This window comes from Xenopus laevis, chromosome 9_10L (assembly GCF_017654675.1).
Source record: "Xenopus laevis strain J_2021 chromosome 9_10L, Xenopus_laevis_v10.1, whole genome shotgun sequence".
NCBI classification, from domain to species: Eukaryota; Metazoa; Chordata; class Amphibia; order Anura; family Pipidae; genus Xenopus; species Xenopus laevis.
In genome coordinates this window covers 31712649-31727984 of record NC_054387.1, presented here as the reverse complement: position 1 = coordinate 31727984, position 15336 = coordinate 31712649, and the positions used below count along the sequence as shown (strand labels likewise).

General features: G+C 37.9%; 1 protein-coding gene across 3 annotated transcripts in view; it reads right to left on the bottom strand.

The window, feature by feature from the left end:
• Positions 1–6677: 6677 nt before the first annotated feature.
• Positions 6678–15336, bottom strand: part of tom1l1.L (target of myb1 like 1 membrane trafficking protein L homeolog) — a 33146-nt gene continuing 24487 nt past the window's right edge. Inside the window, exons 8-16 of one of the 3 annotated variants that reach the window (XM_018234003.2) lie at positions 15193–15326; positions 14419–14479; positions 12606–12759; positions 11853–11934; positions 10513–10567; positions 9324–9429; positions 7727–7802; positions 7426–7503; positions 6678–6956 (exon numbers count right to left, since the gene is read on the bottom strand). In XM_018234003.2, the coding sequence (XP_018089492.1) occupies positions 7437–7503; positions 7727–7802; positions 9324–9429; positions 10513–10567; positions 11853–11934; positions 12606–12759; positions 14419–14479; positions 15193–15326 (735 nt within the window). In that variant the 3' untranslated portion in view covers positions 6678–6956; positions 7426–7436. 3 annotated transcript variants of the gene reach the window in all.

The following is a 15336-nucleotide window of genomic DNA, read 5'->3' as shown; positions in this document are numbered from 1 at the left end:
CTGTTAAAATCTGATTTCAATGCTCCCTTACCTGGTGTAATGAAGGCAATCTCCCAAATAGGGCTTTTCCTATACACATAATGAAAACAGTAGTTATATGCCCCCAACACCACAATATTAAAATAAATGATCATAGAATGTGTGCTCGTCAGCTGACTGTGTGCCATGTCTACCAGACGCATTAGCATCTGAGGACACATTACAGCACCAACATTATTTATTTTGATTTATTGAACTACTGTATACCATGCATAACTTTGTTATACGTACAACTTACAGTAACCTTGATCTTGATGTAGGTTAACAGAAATGTAGCACGCATCCAAGATTTTATACCTTGTGTCTAATAAGACCCAATGTAAACTGTTTTCCACTTGCTGAAATCCAGTCTTTTATATACACCTAGTAAATACCTTAATTTTGCTCTGTTTAATCTGCATTTTACATTTAATATGCATTTTGTTTGCTTACATGATACACCAACCAATGATACAAGATAATCTTGAAAAATAAAGGAAAAAGATTGTAATGGATGCATTCATATCACATTTAATCAGATTTTCAGACAACAAATAGTTTTATTTTTATGGCAGTTATTGATCTGTGACCTCTGGCTATCCTGTATGTGACTCTGCTACAATAAACACATTTAACACAAGCTTTGCTATTGCTTGCTGTATTACAGTTCTACATCAACTTTTTTTCTTTTATTTAAATTTTGTAGGGCTGGCATGTCAATCCATTCATCCGTTCTAAATTAGACTAATGTTAATGCAAGTCTTCAGGAAAGCTAAACACTGAACATCGCAAATCTGGCTCATGGCCTGAGCTGGCTAAAAAAATCAGATGCTTTTATCACAATAAAGCCATTGTTCCAAATGCTTTCTGCACAGGCATTGATCAGCAGTATTGTGACTTCTACCTTTGGACACTTGCAACCCTGTGTCTGACATCCTTGCAGTCATAGCCAAGTAGTATCTTGCACAGCTTTCCATTCCCACATCTTAAAGTATGATAAACTAGTCTAGGCTAATTTTTTATATTATTTAAAACCTCTAACAGTTTTTGGTTGTGGGGAGGATATTTCCCAATAACAAAACACCACCATCAAAGATACACTTTATGGATGAAAGTATCAAGGCAGCCATATAATACACCAGCAGCACAAGAACTGTTAATCAAAACACTGCACAAGATCAAGCACAACATTTACTTGCATGTGGCACAAAAAGGGGTTCATATAGACTTAGTTTGGAGAGATGGAATAAGAAGTACTTTAGTGGTCTGCAAGTCTTCTGGAAAGCCAACTGTGAGCCAGGCACATAAATGCTTCTGCGGTTGAATTGAAGCAAATCCCACCTACACCTCTCATATAGCTTATACTTTGAGGCCAGGTCCCAAAAATCCCATGCAGTACTTACATTTACTCCCCATACATTACAGAACACTTCATCACCCATGGTCCCTTAGCAAGAAATCATTGTCTGGCAATATGTACGTTGCATCAAGCCATTGATGATCAAGCATCTGATATACAGGGATGTTTTGCGTATATTTTGCATTAAGAAGCATAATCCATGAGCATGAGTCAATTTTCATAAAACACCTCCTTGCTTTTTCATTTTCATAATGGAAGTTATCTATACTCAAGATCATGCTGACCACTAGTGGTATAAATTATGATAACAATACAATTTGGTATCTGGCACCAGAACAGTGCTCCCGTTCAGTAAAAATAATTTTTATGTACCCCTTTATCCTCCATCCTCTATTTACGTTTCACCTTGGTGTCATTAAAGATACAAGTAGTCTGCACTTAATTACGTACATTTTATCTCATGTGCCACTTAGTTGTAAATTTGCGACCAGTAAATCTGCCCATCTTATTACCATGCTTGCCTTTAGTTTTAGTAAATGAGCCCTATATTAAGCAGCTCTGATAGCCCTAGGCTTGCAGGCATACAAGGTACAGGTAAAGGATTATCTTGGGTCCAGAGGTTTTCCATAATCTCCATACCTGAAGTCTGCTACAAATCACTGAAGCATTAAATAAACCTGATAGGAATGGTTTGCCACCAATATGGATTAATTATGTCGTGGTTGGGATAAAGTACAAGGTACTGTTTTATTATTAAAGAGAAAAAGGAAATCAATTAAAAAAATTGATTTGATTAAAATGGAGTATATGGGAGAAGGCCTTCCTTTAATTCTCTCCATAAGAGATAAGTCTCCTCCAGTTATATCATTAATGTAGATCAGCAGCTCTTCTATTCTGCTAATCCCTCCAACAAGGCTCAGGCCAAGACTCGTTTCTTTGGTTACAATAATTATCCTCACTAGACAAAAATCTATAAATATACTGACATTAACAGCTGCTTCCTTACACTCACCTCCCTGCTCAGTGACCAAATTGTAATAATACAGTAAAATTAAAGTAGAAACTGAAGATAAATGTTATTCACATACGGATAATAATTATCTAAGAAAAATTGCAGTTCATTTATAATAATATGCATTCAGTATTTGTATTAAGGGACAAAGTTGATTCACCAGCCCCAAAGGACAGCAGCCCTATGCAGGTACAATTACAGAGCCCCACTCTCTTCTCCACTGTACTTAACTAGTATATACCTGGCTCCCACCCCCAGTCAGTAACATCATATAGTAGATCAGTTTATCCAGAAATAAGCAACTGAATCAGATGTAAAAGATGGGCAAACAAATTTTAGTTGCTATTCACCTCAACTGAATGCAGTGTTTTCACACGCACGCATATAATGAGCAAGATGGCACACTTGTCTTTGAACAAATGCCCCAGACAATTGTCCACTGCTTTAGTGCCACAACATTAAACATTTGGATTCAGATTGAGTCTGTCTGTGCAAAAAGTTAAATATTGGGCCACATTAGCACCTCCTCCAAGAACTTTAAAGAGTGTACTGCAATTTATGCAAGTTTTACCAATACAGCAGCAAATTAGTGCCATATGTAATAAAAGGTAAAAAGATTGCCCAGGTGCAATAACCTATAGCAACCAGCTGATTGACTACTATAGGGGACTAGACCTGTAGTAAACTTGGCACCATGTATTACATAAATTGGCAAAATGCACTCATGTCCCATTCAGCAGATTTCCCAATCCAGCGTGGGATGAGCCGTCATCACACACCAATATGTACTGTCAAAAGCACCAGCAACTGTTGTAAACAACTCTCTGCTGGAGGGCAGATATGTTTAATTTTATCTATGTGGTGTTCGAGCTGCATATAGTTGTTGCTTTCTATCATATGTGTACCGTATGTTAAACAGTTGGTCCAGTCTGTCATCCCCGTTCGTGCATGGTGCATGCTGGGAGATTTAGTTCATCAGACAACCCGATTGGTACAGTAACCAAGGGGCAGCAGAGTCACAAAAACCAATGAAGTCACTTTCTGACAAAAGTTTGAGTTGTACATTCCTAGCCCGACTCTTGGTCTGTGTGTAGGTAGTGGATATGGAGAGCTCAAACTCCTAAAAGACACCCAAGTTGTGGTGGCAGGTGGTGTACTGGAGAGCCCACATCTGCCACGGGCCATAACCATGTACTAAAAACAATTACTAGCAGCACACCAAGTAAGTTGTAGTTGTAGAAAATGGCTTATTTAGCCCAAAAACCCAAAATAATGCAACATTTTGGGCCCTAAAGACCCTACCCAAGGCTTGATAAAGGATCTTGAGGACCCAAAATGCTGTCTTGGTGTGCATGACACATCACTAAACAAGAGGTTCCACAACAGAAACCCCACAATTTTATTGCTTAATTACTCCCTGCTATTACCCACCTGTCCCTGGACACACAAAGATGATGTTTTCTAGGACAAGTAAGGAAGTCTGGCATAGATAAGAATGCCACAGCTACAAGCAATTAACCTAAACATCCCAACTGCATACTGTACCTCCTTCCTGCATCAAGCAAAATAATCTTCCTCCAAAAACTAGAGCCTTCCCCCAAAGCCAGCTCATGCCAGAAACCTTGCAATACAAATTGCATTGGGTTTTCAGTCAGTGTGGTATCTGTTCTGGGTTTAGGGTTATCAGTATTTTGCAGTGACACTCTCTCGGGGAGGGCCCAGCATATAGGGCCAGTGTTAGTCTGTATAGCTCACTAACATAATATGGCTGCTGGATGGCAGAAGGCTGGCACTAGACAGAAGAAGGCAGGTCCGGACTGAGAATTAAAATAGGCCCTGTCATTTCAGGTATAAAGAGGCCCAATCAGCCCACATAGAGGCCCAAACATCCACCACCAGCCCACTAAATGATGACTTTCTATGGGACCTAACAGCAGCCCCTCTGGCATTTGCCAGAACCCACAGATTGCCAGTCCGGGCCTGGAAGAAGGGATAATAAAATATGAAAGGGATGTAATATAGGATGGGCATGGGTTAAAGCAGAATTATATCCAATATGTAACGCATGTCCTATACGTATAGTTTTTTTAGAACTTGGAATATTGCGTGTGCCTCTGCCTTCATTCTGCAGTCAGTGCTCATGCCGTGTCTATGAGCCATATTTTTGTTGCTTTTATTCTGTATGTGTGCCCAAGTTCTGTAGTCTCCTGAAACACTTCTTACTGTGGCCTGCCCTTATATGTCTGCCTTGTACCTCAAAATCCTGTAAGGTAAACTAACCCACTACGTATGTATGCCCTATACTTGTAGCTCCATTTCCCTCTGATCTAGAACATTCAAGTAAATGACACAGCACCGCTGAAGAATCAAGTTAAAAAGCCTTTATTAAGAATATATGACTTTTGAACTTCGACAATTGCAACATTTTTGGCCTGCTTCCAGCCCTTTATCAAGCTACTGTTTCACTCACAATGTTATATTTTATACCCTTTTACACATCTCCCCCTGATCTAGAACATTCTGCATGTATGCAAGGCCTATTCCTTTAGGCCACCTACCACATCCTGTACACTGGCACCCTTCCCTAAAGCTTGTGCCATGTTAGGCTGTTATCAAAGATAACCCCCTAGACCAGATCATTCCAAACTGTGGGGCAAACTGAGAGAAACCATGGAGGTGGGCAGTGCCAACACATATTGGGGGATGAGGACAGTAGAGAGTTACAAAAAAAAAAATCACAGGCACATTGTGTTTTAAGAGCTTTAAGCTGTGATTGAGCAAATGTGCTTGCTTTTGTGTGCTTTGACTGAGCCATACATCTTAGAGCCCTGCATAAGCCATACCATCTGCACTGTCAGAGGCACAGAGGCCAGCTCAGACACAACTCAGAGCTCTCAGTACATAGAAAGAATAAGTGACGAGAGCGAGGGACAAATGAGTTGAAATGGAAGAGAATGAACACAGGAGGGTTCGGGAGAGCAGAGCGGAAATAACTAAGGACGAGAGAAGAAAAAACAGAAAGAAAACATACAAGGATGAAGAAGAATTTGAAATGATGAGATGAAAGAGCTCAATCAGTGTGGGACTGGGATGCCAGAGGCCCACCAGAAGACGTTGGGCTGAGGGCCAACTTTCCAAACTATTAAACTTCCTCTCCTCACTCAACCTCTTTATTCTCCTAGTCTCTTTTCTCTGCATACTATACCCGATTATTCCATTATTTAGCCTCTTTGTTCCAGAATAGAAATAGGGAATGACCATGAAATGGTTAGAAACAAGAGGCCTACAGACACCTGGGCCCACCGGGAGTTTTCCTGGTATCCTGGTGGGCCAGTCCGACACTGAGCTCAATACTATAAGAATTGGAGGTGCAATAAACATAAAAATGGGGAACTTGAGAGAAAAATATTTAACTGTTAAAGAGTTATATACAGATGGTAAAAGAAGGGAGCAGTCTGGTGCCTGAGAGAATGTACTACATGTGGATATCTAAAGCAAAAGACACAAAAGGGGACATGATGATTATAAGCTCTCAATAGTAAAAATATCCCTCTCCTATTTTACTTCCTCCTATGCTACCTTCTCACTTTATTATTGCTTTTTTAAATAATTATCATCGACACAGTGACAATGGGTTTGGAGGCAGTTGATGTGGAGGCAAAGTGGCGCCAAGAACAAAGATTGACCTGAGACCCGCTGGGATAGCACTACCCTGGCTCGACGCAAGGTTATTAGGCCAGCCTATGCAAGACTAATATGTTTGCTTCTTGCTGTTGCTGGTTGGGCAATACTCTAGAACAGAGGTCTCCAACCTTTTTTTTTTCTTTACCCGTGAGCAACATTCAATTGTTATAAAGAGTTGGGGAGCAACACAAATATGAAAAAAGTCTCTGGGGTACGAAGTAATGTCTGTGATTGGCTATTTGGTAGCCCCTATGTGGACTGGCAGTCTACAAAAGGTTCTGTTTGGCAGTACATCTGTTTTTTTTGCAACCAAAACTTGCCTCCAAGCCTGAAACCACCCCAAAAAAAAAAAACACCTGCTTTAAGGCCACTGGAGGCAACATCCAAGGGGTTGGTTGGTGAGCAAGATGTTGCTAGCAAACCACTGGTTGGGGGATCATTTTGAGGTCATCAACATCCAAGGGGTTGGTGAGCTCATGAGCTACTGGTTGGGGACTACTGCTCTAGAACTATATATAGTAGGTCCAGTTGTGCACATTTAATATACTTCTAGACTTTTTATTTTACCAAAACCGATTGTGCCTTAATGAATTTAACTTTGCATCATATTTTTCCATTTTATTCTAAGAAATAAAACGTGCAATAAAACAATGAGCGTAAACATTATACAGTTTGGGAATTTAAGGCTGAAATAGTATTAGATGAATTAATTCTGTTGGATGGCAGCCTAATAAAAACTCTGTCTTATCATGGCAGTGGCTCTGCCTTTCTTCAGTATTAGGCTGTTTTAATCATTGCGTAGAAGAATATTTCAGGATATGCAGTCCCATCTCCTATCATTGGCTAAAAACATCAACTTCCATAAAAAGGATAAGATTAGTCCTGCAAAAAAAAAAAAAATTCTCACTATATGGTCTTCTTAGCAATATTACCCAACTATGTTTTTAAAATTTATAGCCATCTATTGTAAATGTTAACCTTACAAAATTCAGCAAACAGCGTATGGAGTATGTAACAGAGTATGGTAGAATTACAAGCCATAGTGGCCCTACACAGGTGTAGTCTGAAGTTATGGAAAGGATAGCATATCAAGACTTATGCTGTGACAGTTTAGTTGCTCAGTAGTTTGGCTATGCCAGTTTGATGATATCTAAAGGATGCACAATTTGGCTGGATCTGTGGTGAAGACTGATCTAGCTGATGTATCACAAGCCCCAGCAAATGGTGACTTTGGCACAGAATTATCAGCCACATTCAAGCTGTTAGTAAAGCAAAACAATAAATTATCTGGTAAATAGGTTTTAGATTTCAGTCTATTGCAATTCCAGTCTATTGCAAAGTCAAAACTTACAGCTAGTGATGCTAACACTCAGTGACACTCTTTGCATTTTTTCTCCATGATGAAATATCAATTTCTTCATATATGGCACTGAAATTAAAAAAAGAGTGATCAGAGACTGCGACAGCCAGGAATAATTATCTCCTAAACCTGGTTAATTAAGCAGAAAAGTATGAACTTTATGCACACTAAAATTAAGTTGATAAAACAATATTACATAAATGTAAGATGGCACCTAAAAAGTGAGAAACCTCTCAGTAAATCATATATATATTAAATGTTATATTATATTAATGAAATAAAGTGTACTTACTTTGTTTCATTAGTTTCAACCAAAGGATCAAATTCTAAAAGTTCATAGTAGTTTGGCAACGAAGAACTGTTCTCAGCTGCACCTGACCAAAAAACATCACATTTTATTCCCCATTAAAGAGATACAAAGGAATTATTATTAAACAAGCCAAATAAGGCAATGTTTTCTCTTTATGGAATGGGTGCCGACAGAATTAATCCCAGCAAAACAAGGGAGGCTCCAGTTTAAATTCAATTATACAGAAATCCAGTATCAAATATATTTAAAATAAAAATGATATAAAACCCAAGCTATTTGCATAGGCGGTATGCTTTGTCCCACGGTGTGACTACTCAGATATCTAATTCTGCTTGTTTGGTCATATTGCCAAAAGATTGGATCTAGGTCCCAATTTGTGTACCCACATGCTGGGCCAAATCGGCTGATCTAAGGCCAAAAAACTGATTATACATATGGGCCTATGGAGACTGCATCAATGCTTCTCATCTGCATGGGTTTTTCAAACCGGCTTGATAGATATGTAACCAATTTTCACCCAGATGTCAGTCTGGCAGGCCCCATACACAGGCCAATCATCTACCAAGTTGGCAGCATTTAACAGCCCGTGTAAAGTCAGCTTTAAAATAATTCCTGCTTGACACCCTCATTTTATCCCCTTCCAGGGATATGAGTGCAAGAATACAATATCTGTGTTTTAGAAATCTGTTATTGGTGAGAATCAATTCTATCAGTAGAATAATTACGAGCAATTAGTTTTTCAGTAAAGTGCAGGATAGGAAGTACTCTAGGTAGTAACGGGTAAGTGCTTGGGGCTTCTATACAGGCACTTTTTTTTGTTGTGACAGGGATAACATAACACAAGGCTAAATTTGTCGTCATCTCTTTAAACAAAATAGTCACAATGTATGATGGGAAGCATAGTCTTGAGAACTACACAAAAAAAAACTGGCGATAGTACAGGTTGATGGGGGATAGGATTGTCATCATTCCACCTCCTGTGCCATTAAATAAAATGTAACATAGTAGTAAGATAGTAAGTTAGGTTGAAAAATGCATCCATCAAGTTCAACCTTTTAAGCCTATATAACCTGCCTAACTGATGATGGAGTTGATCCAGCGAAAAAAACAAAAACAATTTGAAGCATCTCCAATTTGCCTCAGAGGGGACATAATTCTATCCTGATTCCAAGATGGCAATCGGACTAGTCCCTGAAACAACTTGTACTATCTTTCATAACACTTCTTAAAGCTAATAGGTCAGCCACTACGACTGAAATGTCTACCACTATAAACCATTGTAAGCCTGCAGATCCTGATTAAACAGACAGTTGCTTTTTATAAAGAGTGGAGAATCAAGTTTATTTGATTGAATCCTGGTGTCATAAGATTTCTGTTGGTTGGACATCCCTTTACTACAATTCATGAGCATCAAAAAAATTAAAAAATGAAAACCAGTGATAAACCAGTTTTAAAATTCAACTGTACTTATATTTGGGTTGCATAGCATTCAAGAACCCAATAGGTAATTCATATGTTCCTATATATTTTGCATGGGGTTTTCAATGAGAAAATTCACATTGAGACACAGCATATCTACCTGATTTGTTTTCTTCTAATGGTTTGGATGTTGGGTTATTCAGTATTGGGACAACAGTCGGGCTGAGAGCAGGAACTGTCGGAAGGAGAGTCGGTTCTGCTGGAACCTGCAGTTAGTCGTGAAGAAAATAAAATATTTATTACCACCAAAATTATGTAAATTGAATACAATAATCTGATTTTAAAAAAATACTTAATCAACACATTTCAAATGCTTTTGCATTACAATTCAAGTAGCTGTGTACAATATCCTAGACATCATAATGCTACAGAGGGAAAGGAAATCAGATGCCCTGTTCAACTGCATGCATGCCATCAGACAATGTGGGGGACTGATTTTCTCAGACTAAGAACAATTCTCATGTACTGAAGTATACTTTTGCAATCAGGGAGAATCACAGGGGTCCTGACTCCTACCCATAAAAATACTCCTTGCGGAGTATTTCCTATGTTTTTGTTTGAAAAGCTGTAACAGCCAATTAAGGGCATTCTAACTACTAAAGTCTTTCCCGACAGCACCACAGTGGTCAAAACAGATTGCATTTAGCCATTTAGGCCTTGTTTCTGACCAGATTTGTACTGTATATTAAGGGGTGGTTTGCTGCTTCTAACTTCTTGACAACCACCATGGGGTATGGACTCCATTATGACCACCATTAATCTTAGGCTGCTAGTTGACTTCTAAGGAAGCCACCACTTTTTCCTCAAATGGTACATACACTGTAAAATAGAAATAGCATCAACCACTGAATATATAAAATGCATAAGGACCAAAAAAAACTTTCTCCTGTCTCCTACCTTTTCTTACTGTTTCCTGTATCTGCCAGTACAGACCTTTCAGGGTTAGATTTCCTTTACTACTGTGCACTGAAAACAATAGAAACCTTTGTGCAGATTAACATGAAACCTTCATTGCAAGAGATGCAGTTTTCTCCTCTGAGAATATCTGCTCCAATTTACAATGAAATTGTGCCCTTAATATATACTGTGTATATATACCTTATATATAGTAATCCCATGCATCTCTTTTAATATAATCAATCCTAACTGTGCAAACTTGTCTTCATATTGAACATTTTCTTTTCAGTCACTTGCTGACAACTGGGTAACAGGGACTAATCAAAATGTATTATATACAGTTATTTCAGACATCATTTCAGTATTTATTTTTAAGTAGTGCATTCACTTACATTGTCATATATGTTTCTTGGAGGTAATATTGGTAACTGGACTCCTGGTACAAATCTGTGGTAAAAGCAGAGACAATTTAGTTTGTGAACTTGCGAAAACAGCACAGAATTACATGCGGGGGGAAGAATTACTGTAAAGAAGAGAGCTAAGCTTTCTGCAGCATTGCTAGGCACAGTGGATAAGAGAATGAAAGATTTTAATTAGCAGTAGTAGGACATAACAAATGCTTGTGATGTTAATGTTTTGGGGCAATGTACAGGCCAAGCGGGCAATTGACTGAATCAGTTGAAATTAAATATCAATATATCATATGAAAAGTCTGTGACATAAAGTATAGTTTCTTAAGGGGTTCACATCAGAAGATGCTGTATTTGCAACGTATCTCTATTAAGTAAGAACCAGTAAATCATTATCTGTAATAATTACTCCATCTTTGATGCCATCCCTAGATAAACTTCACTTTAGCACTTAAATGCATGGCTTTTATATAGATGCCCAAATTAATTTTCAAAACACTATTGAGTAGTAACGTTGAAGAATGTGGACAACATTGTTTATAATGTACTGATATGACATAAGATAAGAGAGGTAAATATATTGAGAAGTAGAGTCTGCCTGCAGAAGCTTTAAAAGTACAATAGTATCCCCATTTTAAAAATTTGGGAAGATGTAAAATCAGGGGAATGTGTTTATTGTTTAAGTATTCAATGGATATAAGCACATATGTCAGATTTACTTTGAAATACAATATTCACTGTGTTAATGACAGGGGATGAGCAGTGCAGCATTAATGTTACACTATAGGGGTAGGGCATGTGCAAGACCTCTGATAATAACATGCACAAGCTACAGCAATAAGTGAGTTGTGCATGCTGTAGGAGGTGCAGATTTTTCTAATTGGATTTTACTATTTACAGACAGAACTATGGCACAATATGTATCTGGTTAGTATTTTAAACCGGAAAATCAGGGTAAAATTGAATTTTCACCATAGTTATATAATAGATAAGACTTCTGCCTGCAGCCATACCAGCGAATGTCAGCAGAGACAATGCTGGAAGTGTTTCCCTAGGGATACATGCTTGCCACTTGGGATTTGCACTATATACAGTGTGGTATATAATGACAGATGACTAATATTGCGGAGATCATATGCAGACACACCACCAGTCCCTATTCTGAAGCTACAGCTCTTCACCGTGGCCTTGGTCAGGTAAACATACAGAGAGAGAGAGAGAGAGAGAGAGAGAGAGAGAGAGAGAGAGAGAGAGAGAGAGAGAGAACGAGCATATCAGTTCTTATTGTGGGTCAGATATAACATTAAGTTGCTTTCACTCACCTTGTATCTACTGCTTCCCGCAATCCTTGTAAATCCATTTGGGGATAAAGGAAAGGAACTTGGTGCTCCATACCACCGTTATCTGTTTTTCAAATAGTGCTACTATTAAAACTCTTGGCAGCAATTGCTAATACAGTTTCCTTATACTTGCTATATCTCTGCTATTCATCTTATTTCTACAAATAAGCTTTTGTATTGTAATCCAATCTTTAATGGATCTCTAATGTAACAGAAAACTATACAGCAGTAACTATGGGCAGTTAAAAAAATAGGATGACAAGGTTTTAAGATACTTGCTGACCTGTTTTAACTTAACTGCAATTTAATGACATTTCAGCTTTTATTGCTATAAAGGCTGAACTAATTGACAGACTTTTATTCACGTTTACTGTGATCCAGCTTTATGTAGGAGAGAACGAATGGTTCACTTATATGGTCTCCTCCAGGTCTGTTAATCGGCTGGTTTCTGCCACATTATTCCAGAAAGAGAGCCAGGAATCAGAGCCAGTATAATAGAGCATATTTACAGACAAAGAGATACTGCTTTCAAAAACAATTGCATTAAATACATTGATAAAGGTTTTAAGTCATGTATATTGGAAATTTAAACTTTGTAGGAACTAGGATTCGTTTATGGGGAAAATGAAGAAATCCAAGCTGTGTGTAGCCAGATAGTTCAATAAAAACACTAATAGGGCATTGTAATAAAACACTATAATAGTTATAGATCATATATAATACAATTTAATTTACCTGGCAACGGAGAGGTGTGTGTTGGCCATGTGTGCATTGGCATAGTAGGAGCTGGCAGAAGAAAACCGTTTGACTGGACAGGGTGCACAGGGACTGATGGTACATTTAGGTCTATCAGTTCAGAGGAAGGCGCTGTAGGACCATTGCTATCAACCTGCAAAACCAATCTGCAGATTAATCCCAAACCCTTTGCATAGTATCACATGAAGTTCACATACCTCTGTTCTGCACATTATGAAATATTGTGCCATATTCTATTCCTAAACTTGTCTAAAAATGTACAGGTATGGAAACCTGTTATCCAGAATGGTTGAGACATGGGGTTTGCCGAATGACGGATCTTTCTGTAATTTGGATCTTCATATCTTAATTATACTAGAAAATCATTTAAACATTAAATAAATCTAATAGCATTGTTTTGCCTCCAATAATGAATCATTATCTCTTAGTCTGGATCAAGTACAAGGCACTGTTTTATTATTACAAAGAAAGCGGAAATTGTTTTTAAAAAAGGTTTCTGGATAACGGATCCTATAGCGTTACTATTAAAATCAATTGGTGGTCTGTGCATTAAAGGAGAAACAAAACCTTAATAAAAAAAACCCTATCCCCCTCCCCCCAGTCTAGCTGCCCCCCGGGGAATGCCCATAACTCTTTACTTACCCCTCCGTGCAGATTCTGTCCAGTGGAGTTCATGGGCGCCATCTTCAGCCGCTTCGGTAATCTTTGGAATGAGAACAGCACTTCTGCAATTTTCGTGAGTTTTGGCGCACTTGCAGTTGTCATGAAGCAGAAAATTTCTCCAGCTACTCATGCGCTGCTTTGCCAGTCTCATTCCGAAGATAAGAAGATGGAGTGAACTCCGCTGGACATAATCTGCACTGATGGGTAAGTAAAGAGTTAGCCTCAGAAGCTTATTAGCCTCAGAGGGGGCAGTTAGGCGGGGGGAAGGGTCTATGTAGGCTAGGGGGGTAGTGTTTTTTTTATTTATGGTTTGTTTCTCCTTTAAATATTCAACAGTAAAACAGAAAAGTCCTAAAAAAAATGAAGGGGCAGAGAAGGACTGAAAATGTTGGTGGGAACCAAATTTTCACTAAATATTGAAAGGAGAGATGGCGGAAATTAATGCGATAACACGTGTTTTGACGTATTTGATATGAATTTGATATGAATTAGGAATTATCTATCTATCTATCTATATATATATATATATATATATATATATATATATATATATATATATATATATTATCTAAATAAAGCAAAAGGGTCATGCTTTCAAACATGTACGTAATAAGTGTTTGTAGTGCATATCCAATACATATATAGTAGTATAAGTGACAATGTTTTAGAGTAATAATCTTTTCTTCCAAAATGTACCTGCATATCTTGTATTTACTGTGGCTTCACACACTAAAACCATAACTCCTGCACCAGTACCGTCCAACTTATTACATGTAGTGGGCTAATTATTTCTCATACAGCATGTTAGAAGCCAGATTAAAGTAAAATGATGTCATGCAATGAAGTCTATGGAGCCTTTCAGCAGACTGGGGGCCATAAAGATCCTTTGGAGGGCCACATCTGGGCAAGACTCCAGTTGGACAGCTCTGCCCTACACTATACCATCAAGTCCATCTATGGGTTACCTTACAAATGTTTCTGCTTATTTATTTTAGCTTTTTCCATAGCTCATATGAATCTCTTTCAGGAATCTGTCTGTGTAGAAGTTGTATCCATAAAGGAAGCACCCAGGATATACACAAAATATTAAACAAGCACCCAGGATATACACAAAATATTTGTATCTTACGGTCATTATTTCAGGCTGGCTTCTCTGTTCCGTCGACTGATTGGCTTTAGCACGAGAAAACCTGCAAAATGTTTTGTTTTAGTTTATACATCATTTTTTTTACTCTGGGTCAAAAAGTACAGTACTTACTAAGGTTTTTCTCTTGTCCTAATAACTAAATAGGAAGTAAAACTAAATTTAGGTGCTTTAAGTTAATAGAAAATGTGTGAAATTAGAATACGTGAAGTGGATTTAGTTGCGATATGGAAATCTTTCAATGAAGCCCAAACGGAACAAACCAGGACAAATGTCAAGGCTAATAAAAATTGACTGTTTTCTAGGGCTGCACCACAACCTATCACTTTTAGAAAGGTTTCAATTCTGCCAAACCTTAGGCTTATGGTCTTTCTCCACCAGTTTAATTTCCTCATACCAGAAGGTTTTCAGACTAAAACATTGAAATATGAATAATGACCTTACATGCACAAAACATTCAATAAAGCATTTTTAAAACCATTAGGCGGGGGTGCAATGAGGTTGTGACCACAAAATACATGTAGACAAATTAGTGGTGAGCACAACTTTCCCTTGCTTGTTAAAGGGAATTATATGTGGCCTCATAGAGCATTTGTTTTTTAGATCAGTGACCCACATTTAAAAGCTGGAAACGAAAAGTTAACTTTAATGGTGAAACACTCATTTAACAAAGCATTGAATATGCAATGCAGTTCTCGTCTACAGCATTTCATAGAAATGCATCATCATGTAACTGTATATAAAAAAATATGAGTTTACCTTTCGTGTCTTAAAAAAACATTATTCAAGTCATCATTCACTTGCACCAGTTCAATAATGACATCTTCATTTTGCACTGTTTCTAGAAGCTTCAGAATCCTCTTTTGCATTTCCAGGCATGTTTTATTCAGTTCCTATTCAACA